General features: G+C 42.1%; 3 protein-coding genes across 10 annotated transcripts in view; 2 read left to right on the top strand and 1 right to left on the bottom strand.

Annotated features, from left to right (window-relative positions):
* Positions 1 to 928: 928 nt before the first annotated feature.
* On the bottom strand, positions 929 to 4139 carry LOC135501301 (proteasome subunit beta type-7-like). Of its 2 annotated transcripts, none has more exons than XM_064793345.1 (7): positions 4072 to 4139; positions 3480 to 3561; positions 3127 to 3224; positions 2759 to 2899; positions 2382 to 2497; positions 1817 to 2027; positions 929 to 1545 (listed from the first exon to the last, which is right to left on the bottom strand). In XM_064793345.1, the coding sequence occupies exons 1-7, from the start codon at positions 4131 to 4133 to the stop codon at positions 1431 to 1433; spliced, it is 825 nt and encodes a 274-aa protein (XP_064649415.1). In that variant the 5' UTR covers positions 4134 to 4139; the 3' UTR covers positions 929 to 1430. The 2 variants fall into 2 exon arrangements, with proteins under 2 accessions (XP_064649415.1, XP_064649416.1); XM_064793346.1 differs by lacking the exon at positions 4072 to 4139 and adding an exon at positions 3775 to 3888.
* Positions 4140 to 5133: 994 nt separating this feature from the next.
* On the top strand, positions 5134 to 8540 carry LOC135501377 (26S proteasome non-ATPase regulatory subunit 5-like). Its single transcript, XM_064793459.1, has 6 exons — positions 5134 to 5313; positions 5790 to 5934; positions 6241 to 6477; positions 6690 to 6942; positions 7344 to 7532; positions 7737 to 8540. Exons 1-6 carry the CDS (start codon positions 5135 to 5137, stop codon positions 8243 to 8245), a joined length of 1512 nt encoding a protein of 503 aa, XP_064649529.1. The 5' UTR covers position 5134; the 3' UTR covers positions 8246 to 8540.
* Positions 8541 to 9046: 506 nt separating this feature from the next.
* LOC135501831 (uncharacterized) overlaps positions 9047 to 27825 on the top strand; it is a 78535-nt gene continuing 59756 nt past the window's right edge. For 5 of the 7 annotated variants that reach the window (XR_010449650.1, XR_010449648.1, XR_010449649.1 and 2 more), the window contains exons 1-2: positions 9048 to 9204; positions 10374 to 10508. The gene's annotated coding sequence lies outside the window, so the exon portion shown is untranslated. Of the gene's footprint in view, positions 9205 to 9901; positions 10509 to 27825 lie in introns of those variants that run through there. The other 2 variants (XR_010449651.1, XM_064794195.1) reach the window with 2 other exon arrangements.

The following is a 27825-nucleotide window of genomic DNA, read 5'->3' on the forward strand; positions in this document are numbered from 1 at the left end:
GGAACCAGGGTGGGAGAGGGGCATAGAACTGACGGCAAACTCTTGGAGACCAAGAGGAACCAGGGTGGGAGAGGGGCATAGAACTGACGGCAAACTCTTGGGGACCAAGAGGAACCAGGGTGGGAGAGGGGCATAGAACTGACGGCAAACTCTTGGGGACCAAGAGGAACCAGGGTGGGAGAGGGGCATAGAACTGACGGCAAACTCTTGGGGACCAAGAGGAACCAGGGTGGGAGAGGGGCATAGAACTGACGGCAAACTCTTGGGGACCAAGAGAAACCAGGGTGGGAGAGGGGCACAGAACTGACGGCAAACTCTTGGGACCAAGAGGAACCAGGGTGGGAGAGGGGCATAGAACTGACGGCAAACTCTTGGGACCAAGAGGAACCAGGGTGGGAGAGGGGCATAGAACTGACGGCAAACTCTTGGGGACCAAGAGAAACCAGGGTGGGAGAGGGGCACAGAACTGACGGCAAACTCTTGGGACCAAGAGGAACCAGGGTGGGAGAGGGGCATAGAACTGACGGCAAACTCTTGGGACCAAGAGGAACCAGGGTGGGAGAGGGGCATAGAACTGACGGCAAACTCTTGGGGACCAAGAGGAACCAGGGTGGGAGAGGGGCATAGAACTGACGGCAAACTCTTGGAGACCAAGAGGAACCAGGGTGGGAGAGGGGCATAGAACTGACGGCAAACTCTTGGGGACCAAGAGGAACCAGGGTGGGAGAGGGGCATAGAACTGACGGCAAACTCTTGGGGACCAAGAGGAACCAGGGTGGGAGAGGGGCATAGAACTGACGGCAAACTCTTGGGGACCAAGAGGAACCAGGGTGGGTGAGGGGCATAGAACTGACGGCAAACTCTTGGAGACCAAGAGGATTAAAGAGAAGCAGAAAGAGACCAGAGGTCATAAAATGGTGAAAACAAGTTTTAAACCACATTATTTTATTGAAAAATCACAAAGACTCGTGCGGTTGTGGCATGTATGAAGACATCAATCACACATGAAACCTGTGCGTCGTTACAACCTGTCTGATAATATGTAATTCTGTATTTGAACTTCGAGGTTAATGTGAGTTTACATCGAAATAACGTTGAGAGAGGAGAGGTGCCTAAGTTGTGAGGTGCCTAAGTTGTGATTTAAGAGCTGACTTCTTGGTCTGCAAGAGATTGGAATGAGACAAGTGTTTTCTTCCAAAGTTCCAATCGTATCAAATGATGTTCCTACATTAAACAAGGATAGGTTATCTAGATCCTTCATGTGCACCATCCAATGAATCACACAACAGGCAGATTCTTGTCAACATTCGTATGAAGTGTTCTTGGAAATTCATCTCAGATTATCCTCCCTGTCCTTAGAAAAGAATCCCATTGTTTTATTTCACATCAATCCAGCACATATCAATTCAAGCTCACACTCCTTCACCGATTCAGGTTTCCATGGGAACAGGAGTAACTTGAGTACTCAAGATCTCAAAGTCTAATTGTTTGACGTTTTCTGTCAGAATGGCTGACGTCCCCTTCTTGTAGTCGTAAAGATTTTGCCTGGAAGGAAAAGAATGAAATGTCACTCAATAAGAATGTTACGTCAATGACTGCACGCGCAAGTCTCATTTCAAGCTTTGGCTGTCACATTGTTATTCTGCTATCTGAATTTCGGCCAGAAATGTCCCAAGTTCAGAAAGAGATGACACAGATAACCATGATGCCACTGTCGGAGCATCTGTGGCACTAATTGTGCCAAATTAAGTCTTACATGACTTCTTATTGTAAGCTTCTCACTTTCTCCTCGGACCAGCTACCGTTTTCCACTCACCTCTTTCCCTTCAAATTGGCCTCGTCATACGGGCGCAGATACTCAACCTTATCCTTCGTTATGATACAGAGATCAATGTTGCTGCCGGAGCCAAGATCGTTGAAGATGCCAGCGGCGATGCCGTCACGTACGAGCTTCATCGCCTCTGCTTTCTCCATGTTGACCTTGTAGCGTGACTCAAACACTGCCATGGCAGCCAGGGAACCAGAACCTGCAGGAATAAGGCCAGAATCAACAACATATGGAGCTATTGCCGGCCTCACTAAGCTCTAGATGGACAACTTGAGAACATGTTCAGCAACTGCCAACGGTGTATTCATTCAAGACTTAAATTCTGCAATAATAGATGACTTCAAAGGTGCATTAGGGGAAAGACATCGCGAACAGATTCAGGTGGCCAAACCCATGAAGACAGACGGGGAGAATCCACATCAACATTTGCCACCCAGGTCAAATTGCTTTGGTAACACAAAGTGCTACTGGACAGGAAAACATACAACTTCTTACTCCAACTGCTTAGAATACCACTTCCTGACACCTAAGATAGGACCTTTATGAGACTTACCCATGGTGACATAAGGTAGTTCATTGGAAGATCCATGAGGATACACCTGGTACAGATGGGGACCAGTGGGGTCAACTCCACCCAAGACAAGAGCAGCACTGATGTAACCCTGGTATCTACAAACAAACAATGTGGCTTTGTCACAACAACACTGCATAGCCTAGGGGCTGACTTTGTTGGATTGATCGCATCCACGATATGACAAAAATACAATTCAACGAGGGGGAAATCTTTAGCCACAGGCATAAGCACAAAGGTACATGTTTGGAACACTCTTGGTCATAAGTACTGAATAGAATGTGAAGAGCCAGGATTATGATCTCTTCCAGCTGAGAAGCCTTATTCTACTGATAAGAGAGTTTCTGACGACACCTTACCTGAACAGTTTCTGTTTCAGCATTGTGTTGGCGGTGACAACGCGGGGAACTCTCCCAGTATTTAGACCATGAAGGCGAAGGTTTGCCGATATGATCTGTGTGGTCATCTCTGTGTCAGCAGCTGTTCCTGCACCACAACAACTGAAACAACAAAATCAGTTTAGTATATTGTGTAGATGTGTTATCACAGACAAATGTCAATCATGCCAATTTGAAAATATTTCTTTGGTTGTGTGGTATCATCAGTCTTGTTTCATATAATGAACCTGCATTCTTTAACTCCACACGCCCACAGAAACTACAGGAATTGAATCCCCTCCAAAACTGGCTGGAGACCAATCTTTCAGTCAGGGTACGTCTCAACTTACTAGATATTATCAGCGATGTAGTGAATCTTTGAACAGTTCTTGTCGGCCACAACAGTGTCTTCTGTTGCTCTTGTATCCGCGCCAAGGATAACACCATCCTGAAAGAGAACGTTCTCAAAATTACAAAATTTCAAAGAATCAGTTGCTGCAGCAAATAAACATGCCCACAGGACTCGAATTTCAATTTGGAGCATTTTCAATCCAGTTCTGACTGTGGCTTGCCTTATAAATGCCACCGAAGTGAATGTTTAGATTTCAATGTCAAATGGCAAGTAAGACTAAGAGCATGAGGGGCCTGGACATCAGTCTCTTTTCATGATTTTCACTTACAGTCTGTGTATGAAGATACGCACCTTGAACACTATCCCTGCGATGGTTGTTCCAGTCTTGTATGCTCCTGGTGGGTGCATATTCTTGTGAGCCAATGCTGCATTCCTGCGAATGAAAATGGTCCAAACACGTCAGTCACAGTGTCAGTGTCAGTGTCAGTCACAGTGTCAGTGTCAGTGTCAGTCACAGTGTCAGTGTCAGTGTCAGTCACAGTGTCAGTGTCAGTGTCAGTCATGGTCAGTTTTTTGCAGTGCTTTGTCTTATGTCTCTGACTTTATATCAGATCTGAAAACAGTGCAATACTCCTCCCCGGCTTACCCAGCCTAACCCCAACCACAAATCAAAATAGGCTCTTTGGTCCAAAGTCTACAGCAAAGAGTAGAGCAGATATTTTGGAGAGATATTTCTTGATTCTGGGTCTCATGAACTACTGGTCCATCAGTACCGTCACTGGCCACCAGGTGGTACTGAAAAACTCAAAGTGCTGTGTCACCGATGCTAGCAGGCACTTTTCTACCAAGAACTTCAGTCGATTTGCCCTAAAGTTCTGTTTTGAAAATGCCTTAATAACTCATCTTAACATTACTACTGAAACCGGTATGAAATCGAACGTACCTTCTGCAGTTATCGAAGGAAAATCCTCCACGCGGCGGTTCGAGACAAGTGGTAGTCGCCATTTTGGATTGGTTCTGGCTTCCTCACTCTGGTCTCGTTAGGGAGTTTTTCCCAAATCTACGCGATACATTAACAGGACGTAACATCTATTTTAAAATGCGTTTCCAAAGTGAATGCATGAGGACAACCCATTTGTGTTGTATATCACTGGAAACGCCCGATTCCCCTGATTCTGCAGGATGTTAAATCGGGCATTTTATTTCTTTAAATTAATCATAAGCGTCGCATTTGCTCCTAGCTCTGTTCACCATCCCAAATGGCAATATTGCCAATTGGGCCGGACAATCACAAAAAAACCCAAATATTATACATTTCTTCCTGAATAATTCTTACAGTGACCATTCTCCCATGAAAGATAATTGCTTACGATACACAAAAAAAATCAAAAAATCGAGGGTCAACCATTGAACTTTTGAGATGTTGAATTTTGCACGCACGCGGCTGGCGGGGACGAACCACGCTCATATATACCGGGGACGATGTGGTGATTGTAGAACGGGGACGTTATGACCCGGGGACGATGTGACTGGTCACCATTTCAACACGGGGCCGATGCACATCCCAAGTTTAGTGTACACATACGTCGGCAACAACGTTAAATGCGTAATTTCTTGTTAGCCGCCTATTCAGTAGCGCTCTAGGTTTCAGAAACTCCAAAAAAACACGTCTTTGCCAAAACAACTGCTAAATCAACACTGACATACTGTGAGGACCGAGAAATCAATGATTTTAGGAACTACTGTTAGGGCTTGGCCGCGCATGAATACAAAAAATTTCCCTAATGAGACCTCAACTTCGACCCCAAAAATAGAACGATACAATTTCGTCTTTTTACAAAGTAGAGAGCTTAAGTACGCATACATTTTTTCCATATGTTAATGATATTATTTTTCAACTTTTTTGTCGGTTGTTTTGTTATCAAATTCTATAAATAAAGTGCATTTAAAAATTTGGTTAATAAAAAAATAATCTGTAGAATTTCTCGTCTCGGCTAAAAATAAATATGGCGGACGTAAACATGCTGTCTGCAATTTTGGACGATTTGTCCAACTCTGAGGACACTTTATCCACTTTATTGCAGCTTAAAACTGCCCTAGGTGCAATCAACCCATCTCAACTGAAAGATGTGGTACCGAATATCTCATTTAGTGCTCTATTTGACTGTGTCAACTCGTCTGATAGGTGTGTGCAGTTGAGTTACTCATTTTTGGGTCACTTGTGAATGACAGTGCATTTTTGATGCACAGCAATGTAGTGCTGATTGTGATGTCAGGTACTGGCTTCGATAAATGACAAATGACGGATAACGCCACAAAAATAGGAGAGAAGTTGCGTGCCTGTGAATAGTAGACTGCCATAGGCCAGTCTGTGGTGGAGTGCCAGTGCCCGCGGCATGCAGTGAGGCCACTGAGCTAGCGAGGGGCGAGATTGAATTGGACAAACCAACGTGATCGCTTGCGAATTTACTTTGTGTTTGTATTATCATTACTTTGCAGTTTTGCCATTGTGACGAGGTGTGTACTATGACGTAATGTGATGACAGGATAATGAGGACATTACATGCAATTGTTAGGCCAACATTTTTTAGATTTAATGGCATTGGGTTGGGCTAGCCGCTACAGTCACGTCTGATTATTTCATTTGTTTCTCTCTTACAGTGAACAGATAGAAGTCTGTTGTGATATTCTTGACAAGCTTCTTTCACCTCTTCATCCAGCTGTCATTCTACAGCAGTTTCAAGATGAGTTCTATCAAGCGTTGTCTCACCCAGTGCCAAGGGTCCGTCTTCTTTGTACCAAACAGGTACGGCAAATAATGTTTGTTTGGTAAGGCAGAATTTCACCTTTCCAGTGAGAGTTGAAGTACTCAGAACAGAGATCAATAGGTTGTCACATCCCTCCCACGGGGACAACCTGATGTCTCAGTGCATCACACATTTCATCAAATTAGTCTCATCAAAGTGCTAATCAGACACCTTGCACTTGTATAGGCACAGGTAGATTTAGGAACCAGAGGACAGGAGAGAGTAGAAAAGCACCAGCCAGAGACCAAAGTATTGGTAGTTTTCCTATTTGTGTAAAGTCATTTGAAATCGTCTTTTTTTATCAGGTCTTACGTGCCTTGGGTGTGTCATTTCAAGAAGTCATCTCCAACCTTGATCTGTTTGTGAAGATGGTGAACCTTCTCAGCGACCAGAACCTCGGGGTGGCAGAAAGTGCCGGGGCAGTCCTGACACGACTTGGGGAGACAGAGGAGAGTCTGGATGTGCTGTTCTCTGGGACGGTGGTTGAGGAGATGAACGCAGTATTGGAGATGAAGGACGAGTTTAGATACAGGATGTTTCAGGTGAGGTGGCCAACATGTTAGTGATGAAGGGTCCCATTGTTCATTCTGATGACAAAACTAGGCAGCATTCTCAGCTGTTTAGCTTCTCATCATCAGTCACACCGAAGAATGCGATGAAATCAGACTCAAAGATGTACATGTAGAACCTTTATTTCTTGGCAACGAGTATCAAATCATTTTATAGATTTGAACTGAATAACATTTGTTTCCAGGTAATATCTAATGTGGCCTGCTCCTCTCCTGCTGCGCTGTTGAAGTGCTCTGCATCCGGACTCCTTCAACACTTACTTAATGATCTTTACAAAGATGACATCCTTGTGCAACTCACTTGTCTTGACCAGCTCTCCAACCTCTCCATGTGTGACCATGGCCTTCAATACCTGGCGGAAAATGGCACTGTAGAGAAATTGGAGAACATGATGGGGATGTTGGAGACTGATGCCCTGGTCTCGTTCCTCTTACCTGGTAAGTCATGCAGGGGAGATCATGATTCGTTCCTCTTACATGGTAAGTCATGCAGGGGGAGAACATGACTCGTTCCTCTTACCTGGTAAGTCATGCAGGGGGAGATCATGATTCTACACAAATAGAATTGATTGCAACAATCAGTTTGTGCTAAAATATTATGTGAACAACTACCCTTCCTTGTACAGGACATTGGAATCTATATCACCAGTGACCACTCCTGTAACTCCTACAGTCATATTCTCCATTTGGAGCCAATTCAAAATACCGGTACATCTTTGTTCAGCCATCTGTTTATACTTACCAAGTATGAGGTCATGTTGTATCCTTCACCAAGAATACATATCAAAGACATGTCTACATGAATTCTTGTGTTAACTCGTCATAATTGTCTTTTTCAGGCCTGGTGAAGTTCTTTGGAGGCATCGCCCGTCTTCACACAAAAGAAGTTTGTGACAGGAATAGTGCATTTTTGAAGACAGTTTTCCACCTCGTGACAGGAGGAGATGAAACTCTCATGACCATTGCCATAGAAACCATTGGATTTATTGGAAAGTCAGTCGAAGGAAAGTTAGCGTTGGAAAGACATAGTAAGTGTCCAATTTGACTGGGTCATTGTCATTTGTTAGAAAAGCTACTGGGATATTATCATGACAGAAAGTCCCTTTATGCTGCTTTTCAAAATAAAGCAGTGTACAATGTGCAATACCTAGCACAGACAGTGATGACACATACTGTAAACCAGAAATATCTGTGACAGACAGTTCATAATGACTAACTTTGTTTTACCTCAGGCTCCCAAATGAAGATGGTGATGAAGAAGATTGGTATTGTCATCAAGGATGCCCCGTCACATGTCCGAGCTAAAGCTCTCAACGCCATCGTCGACCTGCTCCATGTCCGGCTCGAGGACCAAACGAACGAAACGTCCAGTGTGACAGAATCTTGGTTCAATAGTCTCGGCAATCGACCCATGGAACAGATCATGTCAATAAGCACTCAGCCATTTGCAGACCTACGCTACTCCACTTTCAATATCTACTGCGTGATGGCGCTGCAAGCTTGGGGACAACAAACCATGAACAGTTATCCAGGTTTCAATGAATATCTGTTGGATCGATCAACAGAAAATGAAAAAGTCGGCAAGGAGTTGAAGTACAAGATTGTGCGGACATTAGTTGAGTCGCCGACTGCGGCGGTCATTTATGGTCAGCCATATTTTATGAAACTGCGGGAATATCACAGAGAAGGTGCCTTCTATGTGCGGGCGCAGGCTGAGGTGGTGATGGAAGGAGCATCCTAAGCCATCAGTGACGATATTTGTATCAATGTGTTCAGACTTTTGCATTATTAAATTTTGCCAAATGACGGTCTCTAATGTCAAGTTCCAGTTGAAAGCACCAGATATACTGTGCGACTGCTGTTCATTTGCATGTTTTGATTTGAAGTGCCCGCTCAGCTTACTGGAAGACATTTCTGCAAATTGAGATTGTCAGACTTTATCTTCTGTAGACCCCAACTGTTCAGGTCTAATGAAACTCTCTTTAATCAGTTATCAATCGGTTTAGATGAGATGAAATAAAGACGTTATCATTGAAGACTTAGTTTGTTGCAATTTGCCCAGGGTCTCAGACTCGTTGTAACGAGAGGAACCTGCTCTAGATGTCAAGGACACAAATCCCAACCGTTGACGCCGAGCTGACTTCAACGATGTTATCGAATTAGCCACAGTGAAATCTCTGACAAAAACGCCCATCAATGAGGGTAAATGGGCTTGTCCAGCATCTCAAAGAGGTATCTATTAGCTTATTAGTGGCCATGAAATATCTGCTCTCGTAGTCAAACCAGTAGCAGAGCCAAGAGAGTGTTCATTGCTTGGTGTTGGCCCCACTTCTTTGACTATTTGTTTAGGAATACCTAATACCTAGGAATACCTCCAGGCCCTCTCTTCCTCTGTCTTCTTGATTCCCTCTGACAACCACTCAGTAAGTTGCACATCATCTCATACGGAGATCTCTGACCTACTCGCAATCTTCAAATACTCAGTGAAGTGACTTGCCCAAGATCTCCAACCCAGTCCGACCGGTCATTATTTCTTGTGGGAACCCCGTGCCGAAATAATGACCGGTCCCCGTCGGTCACAAACTGGGTCAATCGAGTATGCTCGATATGAGAATGTTTGACAAGTTCACCGAGCTGTCAAAGTTTTGCTGCTGTTTCTAAGGTAACTCTGAGTGATGGAAGTAACGAAAGTATAACTGGGTGAGTTTTTAAAGATGAAATCTTGCCAAATTTTATTGTGAAAACCTGTATAATGACACTTTTAGCATGACTTTTTCAGGATTTTTGTGACTCTCACACCACCATGTGGCGTGCAGTGTTGCGTATGTGTATACAATGTATTTGAAAACTTTTGGTTGGCTTCACTGCATGATTTTAGCCTTGTACGTGTTAGGCCTACATCGCAGTACTTAACAATGCAATGAATTAGGTTATCAGTAGGGCCAACAATGCATCAGAATAGAAAAAGCAGGTTTACATGTGGACACCCCTCACTCCGAATCAGATCCCTTTGCAGCGGCCCCCAGCGCTTGTGTCAAGTGTGTGAAAGATTGCCATTCAGTCGACATCACCAGTATGTCACGTGCAATTGCGTTGTGCTGCTCCTTGGCCTATCATGTATGTATGTACACTGCGCAGGTATTGGACTCCTCCTGTCGCTCCAATTGGGATGATGCAATGGACTGCCCTGGGAGACTGAAAACAATATGTGAATCGAGTGTCAGACTAAGACTAATAAAGCCCAACCTACGATGCGTTGGTTGATTTACGGTACAAGTTCTCAGAGAAACCCTTCAATAACAGTTCATCAGATGACTGGTAGGTGGCACTACTCAGCTCCCTGCTGTTGCCACCAACTTCATCAATAACTCACTCAGCTGATGCGAATGCATAAGTGTGTTCAGCCATATCGATAAATGCTTAAATTGCAAACAAAGCGGGTCTGCTGCGTGAGGTTTATGTAGATTTTCTCAGATATTGCATACCGTAATAAATTGCGTGGTGTAGTTTGTTGCATGTGTTAAACTTGAGAGGTATAGTTGTGTTGTTGATGCTGTCGCAAGTACTGATATTCGATTATGAAAACAGTTTGTAAATTTCAACTTTAGGCATTCAGGACTATGAAAATGTAGGAACATACATAAATAAGCATTCTTACATTACATCGTTGTGTGCAAGCTGATGTAAGGTGCTTGGAGAAGGTACATAGACCTGTAGGAGTTGACAGTTTCGGGACTAGTAGTACCTTGTGACATAAACTTCTAAAGAGAGCTGTCCAGTCCAGTGTGGGTCCTCTCAGCCAGTGGATACTTCACTTCTTCTGAAAAATAACAGATTCAGTTTTATATATTGACTGTGTTACCTTTCAGAAAAAAGGGAGGGAAGTGCACGCTATTGGATTTCTGATGCTGAAATTTTTCTTCGGCCTGGGATTTCTAACAGTTTCTGAACAGTACAAGAGGAATTGGATATCGAACTTGGCATTTTGTGGATTCCTAAACATGGTAAGTCAGCATGGTTCAAGAACAAAAAAGAAACCTATTCTAGAGATACGAGTGAAATCTTCGAATGTTGACAATGTAAGACTTCCTCTCGGATATCTGAGTACTATGATCAACTATAAATCCATTGAACAATGACACTAATTTCATCAATTGATGACCTTTTTTGGACCATGATTGGGGATTGTAAACTTGTTCCTGAAGTTATTTCCTAAACCCTTCTTTTAAATATAAGACCACATTTATGAATCTGAGAGTGAACTACACCAACCATTAAATCTTACCCCAGCATGCCCAATCCCAGCCAATATCAGGCCAACCCTTAGAGCTTGAGCTGGAAATGGATTTTGAGATCATGGAGCCTTGTGTGTTACGATGACCAACCTTTCAGCAGGATACTTTACCAGATTTGTGACCTTTCTGTGAAATCTGCAGCTTGATTTGAAAATGAGACAGAGAGAAAAACTTAGAAATTTGTGACTGCCCTCCCTGGTCTATAGCATGCAGAGCAGTGTGTGCCAGTTCAAACTGCCAGGGAGGTATTATGTCATGCAGGACCCTTTCTTATCATTGTCCTCTGCTAGCTGTCAGTCATTCAATTAGGATCATGCCAGCAATTAGTGTCATGCCTTGTTCATGGTCTAATACAATCAGTGGTATAATCTGATTGGGTTATGATGCAATACGATTCATTTTGATTTGGATTTAGTGTATATTGTATATTGAGCTTATTGAGTACAATCTCATTCACCGGCCATGAGGAAAAGCCATCTAAAAACTTATCTTGGAACCGTAAACCTGCAAATTTTTGTCAGCATTTATTTTTCTGGAATATTTTAATTTATAAAGCTTTGATTTGCAAAAACAAAAATCCTAAATTTTCTTTCTGATTTTAGAAACCAAAGAAATTGCATAATCTGCCTGATAAAGAATTGCGTAGTCTGCCTGATATGAAATTTTTTAGATAATTTTGATTTATGATTTTTTTCATAGTTATAAAGTAAAAAGTGAGTATCTAAAGAGTCCTAAAAAGTGATAGAAACCAATGAACTAAGAAGAAATCTGTGTGAAAATCATTAGAATTTTCCAGTTTCTATTTTGATATTGACCCGACATTGTTTTGATCCAAAAATTATTTCATGGGATGCAAAAACACAGGAAAAACCTGATTTTCTATAGGCTTTTCCTTGTCAAAATGCTCTCGATGGAACCATGAACTGTGGCATAATGACCAGTCAGTCATTGAGGAACTCAACCCATGTGTGTAGACAAACAACAAGTGACCCTATTATGAAATGAAATGGACCTGGTGCCGGACTTAACTAAATGGCCAATTGCTCCCTGAATTGGTGGGAAGGTTATGCTTTTCTTCATTGTCTAAATGAACAAAAAACATTTTTGGACAGCTAATAAATAATTTTAACCCTATAGTAACATTCAAACTGATTTTGTAAATTTTTTCATTGTTTTCTCCCCATTTAGGATTCTTTAGGAATGGCTTTGTTTTATCTCAAGTTACAAGATAACTAAATTCTTTCTTTAAACCACAAGCAAAGATTTGGTTCCATCCATTTATATCTGTGTTCTCAAATGTCACCAAACCCTAAACATGATTTAGTATCAAGACCCTGAGCTGAACATGCCTTTTGAATAAGCAAACCTCGCCTTTAAAGATCACAGTCATTTGCATTCTGGTGAACAGCTTTATTTTATCTCTCTGCTTCAGTGATTTCAAGTGAGATGGTCCAGTGGTTTTTGAATTGCTTTGTAATGTAATAATTGCAAAATTCACATTGATTGTAGATGCTCATTTTGCAAGGAAAATTGTGGATTCTGATCAAATCAATGTTTTTCCTCCTATGTTATCCTCTAAGATACTACCAGTAGGGCAAAATACAAAGCAGAATACATTACGCCTACCCAGCCCTAACCCAAACCACTTGAAAAAGAGTGGTGTCGATCTGTCTTTCAGCTGGAAATATGAAAGGCAGAAAGGGTGCAGTGCCCTACTACATGGATTTTTATTGGCGACTGATGAAAAAAGGCAGGACAATAAAAGAAAATTCTACCTTGGTTGCAAATCAAACCTTCTCTGATAATAAGACCAAGGACAAAGCTCTCCATATCGATGTCTGCATGGGCAATGGTGATCATACAAAGGAGGGATCCGGACTGTCTTGGACAGAGGTTCCTTCAGATTGCTGACCATTAGTGTTGTCATATTTCTTCATACATCATGAAGATGATGTATCTTCTTTCCTGATGTCCTTGGGCCATGATGGTCAAGGATGAAGCCATGACTGTCATCGGGCCATGCTGATTATTTACAGAATGAAGCCACGACTGTCCTTGGGCCGTGCAGGTTACTTTCAGGACAAAGCTATGACTGTCCTATGTGCTATTAGTGGCATTCTGACTGCATCAACAACCACCTGCTTGTGTGCACTACCTATGATAACATGCATATAACCACAGCTGCTCCCTGATATCATTGTTATTGAACAATTTCCTTTCCTACTGATTCAATACATCATCGTTTTCGATGAGAATCGTATGACAGGTTGATGTATTCTGTGTTAGGGTGTCCTGTTGTGTTTGCATGGTAATCATAGCTAAGGCTTTAGAGAAGACCAAGGAATGTGTGTGTAGTGGTGGCATCATTCCTACTAGCCCAGGCTAGAGGGGAAATTCCCTTTAGGTCAGTCGGTAGAGTGATGGCCTTATAAAGGAGAGGTCCCGGGTTCAGTCCCCGGTTGGACCTAGATGTTTTTCCTCTGTTAGTGTTACATATGTTTTATTGTTTCACATGTCACCAGCTTAGAATTACAGCTCTGGTTGGGGTGGTGCTTATTATGAGTTTAATGTCTTTTCAAATCTCCCCATTTTCACTAGCAGCTTTTCTCTGGCTATTTGTATTAATTGGCTCATGCTCTGTAAAGATAAGTTCCAATTGTTACTACTATTAGCGTAGCTTGTCTTGTCAATGTCTCATTCATGTAGTGTCATGTTTCCAAGTGTCAGGTTGCCTGCACCCTCCTACCAAGTGTCGGGTTTCTTACCCACCCCCATAGTTGGCGCAATGTGAACACAGCAGACTCATCTCCACCATCTCTTACTACCTGGCATCGCATTCATATCAGATCCTTCACAATACATTGATTTTGATGAACTTCCAATTAAAACTTCTGTCTAGACGCATGTTTACACATGACACCTATGAATATGTTCTTGATGGTACTTGATGAGTTGTTGTATGTGCTGGTAGGGCATTTTGAGTTTGATCAAATAACCGCCTTGAAGCCATCTGTAGAATGCAAAGAAGAACGTTTTTGCATTGTATGCTTGACAGGACCATATTCATGTCACAACAACTCAATACATGGATGATGCTGTGCTAGCTACTGACAGACAGAGTTGGGTGCATTCAGATCAATAATGTTTGTGACATGTTGGATATCTTATCTTATTGATCTCTGTGATTGAGTGATTAATTGATTAATTGATTGAGTTAAGCTATATGTTACCAACTGGTCACCACTATTTTAACATGTCCTTAAAATACCCTTACTATGCAATGCTTTCTTGAGTTCTATTCACTGCCAGTCTTGAAACATTAATGAGGAATTGTAATACTGGTAGGCAGTGACAGTGATAAGAGGTCCAATACATAATAGATTCCTAGCCCATGTCAGTTTCATCTTCAAAAGGTTCTGTATTGTATTGGACTTTCCCTATTGCTGCCAACTTTTGGCAATATACAAAATTCCTGATTGGGTACAGATAATGGATGTGGTCACTAGTACCTATCTGGCCTCCTTAGCCTTGGTTGGAAAACTGTCTTCAAGAAGAAAAAGTGCGAAAAAACCCCAGTTCAGTTTAATATGCGTGTAGAAGTTCCCTGAAATCAGGAGGTTCCAGCTAAAATGGGAATCCTATGTACCCCAGAATATATGCTTTAATACCTACTGAATGCTGAACGCTGAATGCTGAATTGTACATAAAATCTGAGATTAAGGGTTAAACTGAATACATGTTCAGTGCTAAACAAAAAAGACCATTCTTCCTCTGTGAAATATCAAAGATCATTCACGTCATTAGAGAGTGGTACTCCTACATGGAGCCAGCTTCAAGTACACTCTCTGCAAATCATTTCCTTTAAGAAAAAAATGGTTTAGTTGTTCTGGTCTTAAAATATTTTGTGTAGGAAGACAGATAGCTGCAATAGAACTACCCAAAGTGCTTAAGGCTGCTCAATGTGCACACATTTTCCAACAATGCTGAGTTTGGCTGTTATTTTATCTTAGCCAGCAGATTTGTCACTTTACAAGGGAGCGGGCTGCTGCCTCTGGGATGTTCGCGGTTCATTTGACCATTTATCTACATCATTAACGCCACTCCGTCAGTCGTGTGCCCGGATGGAGAGTGAATATTCCTCACTAATTCAATCTGTCACTGGAAGCTAGTGGTCTTCCGGTACATAGATCAGTTATCGCAATCCTGGTGAGATACTGCTGCTGACTGTCGCGACATATGGCATATGCTATTGCTAGCTTGACAAATGATGTTAATAATGCAGTCAAGTTACGGGTATATTTAGGAGCAAGTGCAATTGTGTGTGACTAGACCTTAAGTTAGATTTATCAAATTGTCTGTCCTCATATAAATAAAAAAAGCCGAATCAGTTCTGGTAGTTGCATGATCGACATCAATAGCAAGGGTAAGCCGTCATGGCAGAGCCCTGGATCTGGAAAAGCTAGTGGAATGCTCCGAATTGAAGTCTACAGTCTCAAGGTTGTGTATCTACGAAGTGTTGTTGTGATGGGCTGGCCAATCTTTGTTATTCCTCAAAGTTTGCCCAGTGATCTCAGCTGCTGTGCAAGTGCTTTATTAGCCACTTTAGTAACTTGACCAATGACTACTGGTCAGTAGCTTCAATGTCTCAACTGCTGATGACATCATTATTTCATTTAAAGCTATCCTATACCTGTGATTGCTTTCATCCTTAAGTTACTTTGAATGGAGCATTGGTAATGGTTTGGCTCTCTCCTTTATTCCATTGTATTCATTGCCATTTCAAAGTAATCTGTATCTCTGTGAGTAGCTCTCCTCAATATACATTCATTTCTTTCCTTTTAGAACTAAATGAAGAGTCCAAAAAAGCTAGCTACAGCTAAGCTAGCTACAGCTGGCCTTACTTTTACCCTTGATTCAATGAACTGAACATCAGAGGTGGCTTATGGTTGCCCTCCCTCTCATAGCATGGCCTGTCAAAGGTGAAGTAGCTCTCCTTAGCAATCATTGCTTTTCTGTCAGAATTCAATCAAGAGTCTGAAGCTTGTGTTACATGCAGATTTGCCTCTGAGCCGTCTCTCGACAGGGAATAGCTCCTTCGGTTCCATTGTCGCAGCGGACCTTGTCTTGAACGGGCAGACTCTCCGATGTTGAATTATGAGCCTCTCACTGGTAAGATTGGTTTCAATTAGATCTCTACCTTATGGAGCACTATGCACTGCCACCATGCCTAGCGTCGCACTGACAATATGTTGCTGCTGGTTGCAAATTGGCATCTCTTGACAATCCCATCCCAGTCCTTGAGATACCATAAACAATCCTAAGCTCATTACAATGTCTTAAATATCTCTTGTGAAGGACAGCGCTGACTCTGTGGCTGTTGAAATACAAGCTTACCATTGACAACAGACAATTGGAAGTGTTCTTTATTGAACTCCACACACCACATCGCATGACTGATCAATTGTCTGCATTTGACAATACCATCTCTGTCTTGAGGATGATATCAACACTGCTGAGCTCTGGTAACATGCAATCTTGCTGTAGCAAGTTCTCCACTGCATGTTATAGCAAGTTCATGTCATTTCCTTTTGCCACCATCGTCTTGTCGGAAAGGACTATAACTCCCTCAGAGTTGAAACAAGTTTTCTATGGGCAATATTGTTGCGACTTGAACTGCATGGCCAAATGTATTGCATCAAAATGACTATGTTGGGAGAGGTGAGTTGATAGAATTGGAGTTGGGTGGGATGGATGTTTTGATGAATCGGACATGCAGTTTCCTTTTCTGCCAGGTGATTCTGGGTGTCCAAAGAGACTGTGCTCTGTTTCTGCCAGGTGATTCTGGGTGTCCAAAGAGACTGTGCTCTGTTTCTGCCAGGTGATTCTGGGTGTCCAAAGAGACTGTGCTCTGTTTCTGCCAGGTGATTCTGGGTGTCCAAAGAGACTGTGCTCCTGCTCTTACATAGTGAATACCTCATTTGGATTCACAATCACGCAGCTAGGACGACCCGAGCTCATTCCAAATATGAATGACATGCATGAGAAAAAATGCCTCCTACAGTTTTCTTCCTCGCTGGAGCACTGACCATAATGGAATAGAAATTAATCAATTCTCCTATTAAGTCAGCTGAGCAGGTTCCATGCCGTTCGATGCAAATAATGCAGTTTTTGTGTAGCTTTCTTCACTCGTAACTGCAGCCTCAGTGGACGACCAGTCTAATGACATTGGGCACTGGGATATCGACCAGCTTGTTTACTTGGGACCGTGCAGCCACCAGAAGACCTAACCATGGAGTTCTTATCATCAAAGTTTTGTCAGTTTACTCTGTTGCTTAACTTCGAATTCATTTTTGAGAAATTGTGTACATTATTTCAAAATTATTTCTGATGAAAGAGTTCAACATGTTCAATATAGAATCTAGCCAGGTCAAGTTCTGATACCAGACACAAAATTAACTTGGGAAGTTGATTGATATCAATAGGCAAGTGCGACTAGAGGGAAAAAATTCATGAAGGCCATGACATGCTGGAAATTTTTTTTACAGAAGCCAAAGTTCCATCCCCTGGATTTGAACTAGGGACCTCCTGCTTCATAGTCCAGCACTCTACCACTGAGCTAGAGGGACTTGTCTCTCTTGCTGAGCCAGAAGACTGTGATCAGTTGTGCCAGTGTAGAGTCTCTGCTGGTCAGGTGTTAAATTCAATTTGGCAGTTGAATGAAATCAATTCGGAGAGTGTTACTAGATGGAAGAAAAAATTCAAAAAAAAAACATGCTGGAAAAAAGATTTACAAAAATTGTAGCTCCATTACCAGGATTTGAACTGGGGACCTCCTGATCCATAGTCCACCACTCTACCACTGAGCTAGAGGGACTTGTCTCTCTTGCTGAGCCAGAAGACTGTGGTCATGTGGTCATTTGTGCCCGTGTAGAATCTCTGCTGGTCAAGTTTTCAGTTAATTTCAGAATAAAACAAACTTACACAAGAATAAGTTACAACTCAGTTTGAAAAGTTGACTATAGACTGTCTTTCTGGAGAATCTAGAGTCTGATAATAACATGCAGAGAAGACATTAGCAAATGGCTAGATTAACGTTCTGGGGTATGGGCATCTGAGCAATAGGTTGCAGGATGTAGACCCTATGCCAAGATGTCACTTTTTAACCCTGAGTTTACCATTGTGACCATTCTGAGGCGCCTGCATATTCCAGTAACTGACTGGAACAATTGTAATAAAGATGAATGTGGGAAGACAATTGTAAGAAGTTGCATGATTCTGATTAGAGCTAAGCATGATTCAGATTGTAGCTGTCATCATAAGATGATGGAGGAGGCTGCGTGTGAGGCGAATATGGAATATCGCAAGTCTCTCCAAGGAATTGGTGCTTTTGGTTGATGGTGTGATTTATTAGGATGTTACGTGATTCCTCTTCATTGGTTTGATTGATGAGCTGGCCCTGGTCAGCTTGGTATCCAGGATTGCAGCAGGAAGCGGTGGGCAGGTGTGAGCACAGATCATCTGAAGGATGTCTGTCTATTTGCATCGCTATCCAACATTTCTGATGTTCCCTCTGACGACTTCCTCCTCGGAAATATTCCAGTAACCATCAGTTCTGACATGAAACTCTATTATTGATCAGTTTGGAGCAAAGCTCAAGAAAAGCAATCCATATTGAGTTATTCGATATGGTTTGTAACCACGTAGTAGCACTCTAGGATCAGACAGTGGAGAGCTTCTGTAAGCCTATTATTTTGTCAGGAACAGAAAAGAAGCATGCTGAACATGCGAAGTGATGAGGAATAATGGATTCACGCTCAGTACTGGTCAATTACACAGTCACGTCCTGTGGAAGGATGCTCTGTGACCTACTCTTGAGGCCTGCTTGGAAGGCCAAGCTCCCATGTCTACCGTCAGAGCCATAAGCCAGAAGGTTATGTTGAGTGGACCAGTAATGGTCAATTACACAGTCACGTCCTGTGGAAGGATGCTCTGTGACCTACTCTTAGTCTTAAGGCCTGCTTGGAAGGCCAAGCTCCCGTGTCTACCGTCAGAGCCATAAGCCAGAAGGTTATGATGAGAGGACCAGTAATGGTCAATTACACAGTCGTCCTGTTGAATCCGGTTGAAGGACTCCAGGACAGCAACAAATCTTTTCTACGACGACAACAAATCTTTCTTTTCCCTATAGCTGAAGACCAGCCACAATCAAAGGTCTCTCATATCCACAGGCATCATCTGATTGGCCTGCCATCAAACCGCAGCAGGGTATTTTCTTGGTTGGGTAGACAGAGACTGATTTTTAATCCCCCAATCCATCTTTCCCTCTCGTATGAACTGATATGGAGAGTCAAGCAAATGTCTCGATATCACTGTCCTTGTCATTCAATTATGTTGCAATTCCCCTTCCTTTAATAATTGATCTGCTCGGGGCTAGATTGTATATCTTGCATTTGGTGGATGGCTATCATCCTCCTTCTGTAAGTAAACACAGTCGAATATCGTGATTATGAAGTCTGGGCAGTAAATAGCAAATTTCCTGTCAACAACAATATGAAAAAAGACTGACCAAATGGCCAGCACCTCTGCCAGATATTTGTTGTAGGTATCTGCTAGTATTTTCCGGTCCAAAGTAGAATCCCTCATGATAATCAGGAGGTTTATGGCAGCAATGATGAGCTAGGCTGCATCCTCGGCCAGCGTAAGTCATCAATGTCCATCCCATCATCATTTAGAGTTTGTAATGTTGAACGAGCCATCTCTGACTGAGATTATCGGCATGAATAAAGCATCTTATATTGAGATCTTTATTACAATGGTATGTTAGCTCTTTCTCTTCAAAATGATTGCTCCGTCTTGCCCTGATACCAAATGCTTTGTTGTAATCAGGTCAGCATATACCCTCTTGCTGACAGTTGGTGACCTAGGTTAGGTCACACAGCACTTCGGAGCATTATAAACCACCGAAATGAGATCTGCTGTTCATTTCACCAATAGAATCTGCGGTTGGCGAATGATTGAGCGGGACTGGTCATTTCCTAAACTAATATTATTGGATTCAGGTCAGGAGAGATGGGATCTCGTTGGTTATAAATAGAATCCTGATGGGAGATTAGTGTGGTAATGGTTAAAGCGGCCCAGGCTAATCTGAACAAGGCAGGGCTGGGGGCATGTTGCTGGGTGATCTTTTGAACGTGGTGGCGACTCCTGGTTAGAGTGGCCCAAGCTAATCTGAACAAGGCAGGGCTTGGGGCATGTTGCTGGGTGACCTTTTGAACATGGAGGCGACTCCTGGTTAAAGTGGCCCAGGCTAATCTGAACAAGGCAGGGCTTGGGGCATGTTGCTGGGTGACCTTTTGAACATGGAGGCGACTCCTGGTTAAAGTGGCCCAGGCTAATCTGAACAAGGCAGGGCTTGGGGCATGTTGCTGGGTGACCTTTTGAACGTGGTGGCGACTCCTGGTTAGAGTTGCCCAAGCTAATCTGAACAAGGCAGGGCCACGGGGAATGTTGCTGGGTGATCTTTTGAACATGGAGGCGACTCCCGAAAAGAAAGCTTCAGATCCGCTTGAACAGTTGGTATGTTAAAGACAAACTTTTGACTGTCATGACTGATACCAATACATGGGTGTCGGGAATATTGGAGACATTTTTCGACTGACGTGGCAGTGAAAGTGTCTCACAGTTTCTCAAACCCTCAACTTCCCGAGACTCTCACTGCCACGAGGAGCTAAGTGGGTTGCATGTTGCTGACGCAACTCAATTATGAGCTGCTGACTTGAGTGATAAAACTGAAGAGTATTTATGAAACTGAAAGAGTATTTTTGAAGAGATGGTGGCTTATGGATTTGGCAGAGTTATGTTCTGACGACTAAAGCACTTATCTTTTCTTGCATGCAAACACCAGTGATACCTTAGCGAGGAAATGGTTGACAGGCATGACTGGCAATACGACACCAAGGGAATAGCATCAATTGCTTGGGTGTCAGCCCTGATAGATGATAAGTCTTGAGACGCGTCTTCCAGGGCATATCAGAAATGCATCGACACCATAGTTGGTTTGTTTGACTGTTGGGAAATGAATCTGACAACTATGACTAGTAACACCCTCTTGAGGGAATAAGATCATTTGGTTGCGTGTTGAGAGTTTGATGGTGTGAACGTTACTTTGAGCTGTATGTAGCATTGGGACCATTGTTTGTACATCCGGAGCTGGGAGAGTTTGGCCCCTGACGTCCAACCATGGCATCAGGGATGAAAGTCTAAGTCTTGGTTCTACAGGTTTGTCAGGTTGTTAAAGTCGTCCTTCCTTTTGGCATCTAAGTTAGCCTTCATCTAGGTGACGACATCAACCAACATGTAGGCATCTAAGTGGGCCCACTGGATTGTGCGAGTATAGGCACTATCTCTGTCCTATGATCCCTCTTTGAGACACTCGTCTACTGACTTCCTTTGAAAACGTTGTGCTGACTTCTGATAAACATGGAAAACAGCTCAAAGAAGCTGGTAAGGTAATGCGAGGGAAATTGCTGAACCATCAGGAAAACGTGAACTCAAAGAGATCTGCTGTTTATAATGAGGCAAGCCCAAAGAGTAAGAAGTCTTGGATCAATGGTGATCATTCATCAGAGGCAAAATGGAGATGTCATAGTTCAGAAGAAGAGGTTGAGTCAAGATGATTGGATGAGATTTCTATCATTCTCAATTCTGCTGTGATTGGGTGATTTTGAGATTCACATGAGTATGGAGTGATGAACTCTCTAATGATGTTGACCAGGAGGGTTGAACTTTTGACTTAGTTTGGAGGTAAAGGCTCATTGCGGCTGTATGGGTTCCTAGTGTTTCTTACCGAAATTGGCTGAAATGTTGATAAATTACTAAAGTGGCTGTATGGAGAACACATAATGTTCATTTCTTGACCAAATCTTCACTTTTATTCGGAGTAAGGAAGGTTTATTGAACCTATGAGAAGGAAAGTTTTTTCTTCTTTCATGGGACAGATAGATTCCTTATTCTTTTCATTCTGATGGAATCATACAAAAATAAACAATAGAAGTGAACAACCTAAAAACACAACATCCTGGTCAGACTAAAAAACATGTGCCCATGATCCCCTCATGGACTGAGGTGAAAATATGTTGTCTTGATGATAAAAACATATGTTGCCGTGACGACCAAGAGCGAAAGCAGACGCTTGAACCCTCGCCTCGCATTTCTTATATCTGTCCGCGTCGCAAACAAATTAATAAAGTAACATCGAAGATTGGCATTATTATGAGACAATACTGGTATTAGACGCGATAAAAAGTAGGGAGTGCTCTTGCCGTTACACTCTACAGGGAACTTTTTTTTGTTGCAATGAAGAGTTGACGGTCAACAAAACAGTTAGGTATAGTCATCCATCAGTGTTGTACAATAGACAGGCAGGATAAACAGTGAGGTATTGTCATCCATCAGTGTTGTACAATAGACAGGCAGGATAAACAGTGAGGTATTGTCATCCATCAGTGTTGTACAATAGACAGGCAGGATAAACAGTGAGGTATTGTCATCCATCAGTGTTGGACAATAGACAGACAGGATAAACAGTGAGGTATTGTCATCCATCAGCGTTGGACAATAGACAGACAGGATAAACAGTGAGGTATTGTCATCCATCAGTGTTGTACAATAGACAGGCAGGATAAACAGTGAGGTATTGTCATCCATCAGTGTTGTACAATAGACAGGCAGGATAAACAGTGAGGTATTGTCATCCATCAGTGTTGTACAATAGACAGGCAGGATAAACAGTGAGGTATTGTCATCCATCAGTGTTGTACAATAGACAGGCAGGATAAACAGTGAGGTATTGTCATCCATCAGTGTTGGACAATAGACAGACAGGATAAACGGTGAGGTATTGTCATCCATCAGTGTTGGACAATAGACAGGCAGGATAAACAGTTAGGTTTTGTCATCCATCAGTGTTGTACAATAGACAGACAGGATAAACAGTGAGGTATTGTCATCCATCAGTGTTGGACAATAGACAGGCAGGATAAACAGTGAGGTATTGTCATCCATCAGTGTTGTACAATAGACAGGCAGGATAAACAGTGAGGTATTGTCATCCATCAGTGTTGTACAATAGACAGGCAGGATAAACAGTAAGGTATTGTCATCCATCAGTGTTGTACAATAGACAGGCAGGATAAACAGTGAGGTATTGTCATCCATCAGTGTTGGACAATAGACAGGCAGGATAAACAGTTAGGTATTGTCATCCATCAGTGTTGGACAATAGACAGACAGGATAAACAGTGAGGTATTGTCATCCATCAGTGTTGGACAATAGACAGGCAGGATAAACAGTGAGGTATTGTCATCCATCAGTGTTGTACAATAGACAGGCAGGATAAACAGTTAGGTATTGTCATCCATCAGTGTTGGACAATAGACAGGCAGGATAAACAGTAAGGTATTGTCATCCATCAGTGTTGTACAATAGACAGGCAGGATAAACAGTGAGGTATTGTCATCCATCAGTGTTGTACAATAGACAGGCAGGATAAACAGTAAGGTATTGTCATCCATCAGTGTTGTACAATAGACAGGCAGGATAAACAGTGAGGTATTGTCATCCATCAGTGTTGGACAATAGACAGGCAGGATAAACAGTTAGGTATTGTCATCCATCAGTGTTGGACAATAGACAGACAGGATAAACAGTGAGGTATTGTCATCCATCAGTGTTGGACAATAGACAGGCAGGATAAACAGTGAGGTATTGTCATCCATCAGTGTTGTACAATAGACAGGCAGGATAAACAGTGAGGTATTGTCATCCATCAGTGTTGGACAATAGACAGGCAGGATAAACAGTGAGGTATTGTCATCCATCAGTGTTGTACAATAGACAGGCAGGATAAACAGTGAGGTATTGTCATCCATCAGTGTTGGACAATAGACAGGCAGGATAAACAGTGGCCAGTAGGGACTTTACCAAATGTTGTGGTGGTAAACTGAATCTTGTTGATAATCTTAGATAGTGTTAAAACCTGATGTTTCTTCAACTCCCTATTCATTCCTGTTTCCAACCTTTCTCTTCACCACATGATGTCTCCATCATCGTAATCAACCTTTTTCTATCAGAACTAGTACGAGCCACAATGTACCAGCTAGCAGGGATAAAAAGTCGACCAACTGCTGTTGATTCTTCCACTCACATGTCAGCGCCAACATTGCTCCTTCTAAAAAAGTTGACGCTATTGTAATATAGATTTTTATCGGAACAATTGGGCAAAGCCAGCATTGCTTTGTGCAGTAATCGCCGTGGATGAGCCTGGTAAGCCGGTCACATGGGAGTAACCAAATCATCCTGCTCGGAGAATTCCCCATTCTCCTCTCAATTTTCTCTGCATGCTCAGGTTATTTGGAGTAAAAAAGTCTTTTCTTGTCATTTGCCACCAGTCTTGCTCTGGTTTTCAGCCCTGACTTGATGAATAGTTATACTTTGGAGGAAAACTCTCAAATATTCTTATCTCTTGGTATCATTCTGCCCTCAGGATTCCCCTGTGTTGTGAAGTAAGAGTAGTAAAAAACCTAGTTTTTCTGCATCATTCCGTGCTTGAGCTGGCCGGTATGTCAGACTCATTCGACTGACTAAATCAGTGACAGACAGCTAAAAACCCTGCAAATTCATATGTTTCGGCATCGTTGTTCACTCAAGTCGCGGCATTTGTGATTGATTTGATCCGAGATAGTCCTTAAAAAATGGACATCTTTAACCTGTGGGGTGATCTCACAAGATAAGTGCATGACGTGCATGCATTGGTGTAAAAACGACAATCTCTGATCTTCCGACATTGTTCAGCACTCGAGTTGCGCGGTATAAATAGCAATATGTCAGATTGACTTCATCAATGACAGGGGGTAAAAAATAGAAAAATGTTCTTCCCGCATTCCTCCCTTGTGAGGTGATGTTTGAAAATAATCCCATGGTTTGTCATCGTTCTGGAACATTCAACCATTCTCATTGACTCTAGCTGTGATAGATCATAAAAAATCCAAAAAAATGTCTGAATCCTGCTTTTCTCCCCTTTGAGCCGATGTTACAGGTTTCATCTCCTATTGAAGACATTCTTTAACGTTGAGATAAAAGTTTTTGCACTGCCGACCCAATCATCCAGCTCAAAGGGCGGATCATTATACCCACGAGTCAGGTCGGAGAAGATTTGTCGATAATCATCATCATTTTATAAGAGTATCGGAAAGATGAGGAGCGGCGATGCTGGATCACTTTCTATAGATCATTGGGCTTTGCAGGGACAGATCTAGAAATTGTGATGATTTACTCGAGAATCATATCTAGAACTTATTGACTGGGGTTATGCAGCTTTTGAGTGAGCTCATCAGAGACACATTGATTGTGTTGGTCAATGAGGAGTTCTGGCAGATGAATCTTATCTGTGAGGGCTGGTTGATGCTGGATGAGTAGACAAAGATAAGGCGAGACTTTTTTATACCTTGGATAGCTACCCACCGCTAGGCGATTAACTTTTGTCATTTAGCAAGCCTTCCGAACTCAAAATTGCCGAAAACCGAAGTTCAAAAAATATTTTTTCACTGTTTTTTTTGTTTTCTGCTCCAAATGACCCAAAATCATCAGTCCCAAAACTTTTTTGAAAATTTTTCAAAATTTTGACTTTTTTCTTCTAACCCTTGAGGACCCCAACCTTGAAAAAAATTTTAAGTACAAAAAATTTTTTTCACTGTTTTTTTGTTTTTTGCTCCAAATGACCCAAAATCATCAGTCCCAAAACTTTTTTGAAAATTTTTCAAAATGTTGACTTTTTTCTTCTAACCCTTATAGCCTAACCTGGAAAAAAATGGACGTGTCTTTAACTGTGGTGTTAACATTGTGAAAATTGGTTCCTTACCAACTGCTCTCAGTCTCCTAATGATGCTATGAATTGAGTGTGGCCTCCCATGATGTTACCCCTTCCCAATTATATGAACGTTTCTGCCTGTAATCATACTGATAAATGATGGTTATTCCATGATACATGCGACTCTGCGTGTTCCTTAATGAATTGCTAACTTGGGGGTACCGGTATCAGTGTCCCGATTCATTGCCCGGGATGCATCCAGCGTACAATGCCTGAGATTGCATGATTTATTGGGGTGATTTGTCTGTGGTTGCTAATGATGCGTTCCTTTTCATTGAAGTTGGCATGCTCAATGTGCCTATCTCCCTGAACAAAGAAACTGGTTTGCTGTGACTTCAACTGAAGTTAGAAAATGGTAGAATGAGTTTATATAAAGCATTCATGATTAGCTCCAACTCTTAGCATATGGATAATGGTTGACAGTTTGATTTGTGTGTTCATCATGATGGCTTCTTGCCAGTTTCAATGTGTCATCAGCTAGACCTCGCCTCTAAGCATTCCGTCTAACTTTGCAGCCGAGTGTGTATCGACGTGTCTTAAACTGTTGTGTTACATTGTGAAATTCCACTCGACTTGAAAGTTTGCCTTGATCACGCGAGCTTGCCTGATACTAACTGATTCATCAGTGCTACTTGTCATTTTGTTCACCCTGGTGTAAAAACATGTTTATCTACAAGTAAACTGTGTTGAAAAGAGCTGTAAAATGACATTGAAATGTGATGGTGGTATTACTCTTGATATACAGTTATTGACTTACCATGCGGCTCTCTTTTTGGGGAACCAACATGTACATGTACTACTAGCGAATCTATACTCTATGCTAGTCTGATCAGTAAAAACTGGGCAAACCTGATTGGTAAAAAACATGCGTTTCCATGGACATTGAAGTTGCTAGTGGAAACAGACACATGTGGAAACTGACATGTGGCATTTTTCTCTCAAAATTGATCGATTGCAAAACTTTGTGCCATCGAGAGACTTTCCATGTTCATTAGACACGATTGACATCACTACTGTACGGGCAGATTCATTTGGCAGATCAGTCAATGGAGAAGAGGGGTTTTTCTGGTAGTAGTTGAGTGTTTTTGTGTGATATGAGCTGGTGTCTGTTGATATGCTGAAAGTGAAGAAAAATAGATTGGTTTAATGAAGTGCATACTGGGTGTTATACAAAGATAATCATATAGAATTTAAAACCATTCAGTCTTCAAATAATGACATAGCACTTTGATTAAGTTGATTTCTTTACCGTCACAGCCCTCGCTTCTGGTTGAAATTCTTGAGAAGTATGTTCTCTCTCTATTTCAAGTTTGATGAAGATTGTAAAGACTCCAGCAAAGTCCTTGAACTAGACAGCCCTTATTTCTTGCTCTATTACTGGTAGATGGTTTATTTTAGAGAAACGTCCACTCTGGCTGATGAAGTGATGTTGTCACTGCCGCTGAGACTACAGTAATACAAGGATCAGTCTTTGATTTCTGATTCTCAATTTATTCTTCAATTGTAATTGAATCTGTGTTGGTTGTGAGCTACATGGCTTAGCTGTGCTGAAGTTGGCCGGTCAATACATTGTTTCACTTCGTTGTGCCATTGGACCTATGATGAAGTGAAATTCCAAGAATTCAAGTTAATGACGTGAAGCTCTGTAAAGTTGTAGAGAAGTTTACCCTAACCCACCTTTCCAAAAGGGAGTGTGTCTATCGAAGCTAAAACCTCCTCTACAAGTTGCGACTAATTCAATATTCCACCATTCACCCATCCTTTTGCTTGAGAGCGCATTAATTTTGTTGCTGAATTGATTTTCACTGCTGCCTTTTGTTGAACACGACAACTGCAAATTGAATCATGAAATGAGGCCCTGTGAGAATGACACTTGGGGCCAAACAGTGACATTCGCGATTCTGGTTGCCAATCTAATGGTTTTTAGAAGGTTTATCCATTTAGTTAGCAGTTGAAATGGCAACTTATGAGCAAAAGGGGTGGGGTTTCAGCTTTTAGTAAAGCACTGAGATACCGGAGAGCGGAGCGTGCTGTGATTAGGTGCCTGCATTGGTCAAAGCTACATCCTGCAACGAATATCTAATCAGAAAATTCTGCCA

This window comes from Lineus longissimus, chromosome 17, assembly GCF_910592395.1.
Source record: "Lineus longissimus chromosome 17, tnLinLong1.2, whole genome shotgun sequence".
In the NCBI taxonomy this organism is placed as follows: Eukaryota; Metazoa; Nemertea; class Pilidiophora; order Heteronemertea; family Lineidae; genus Lineus; species Lineus longissimus.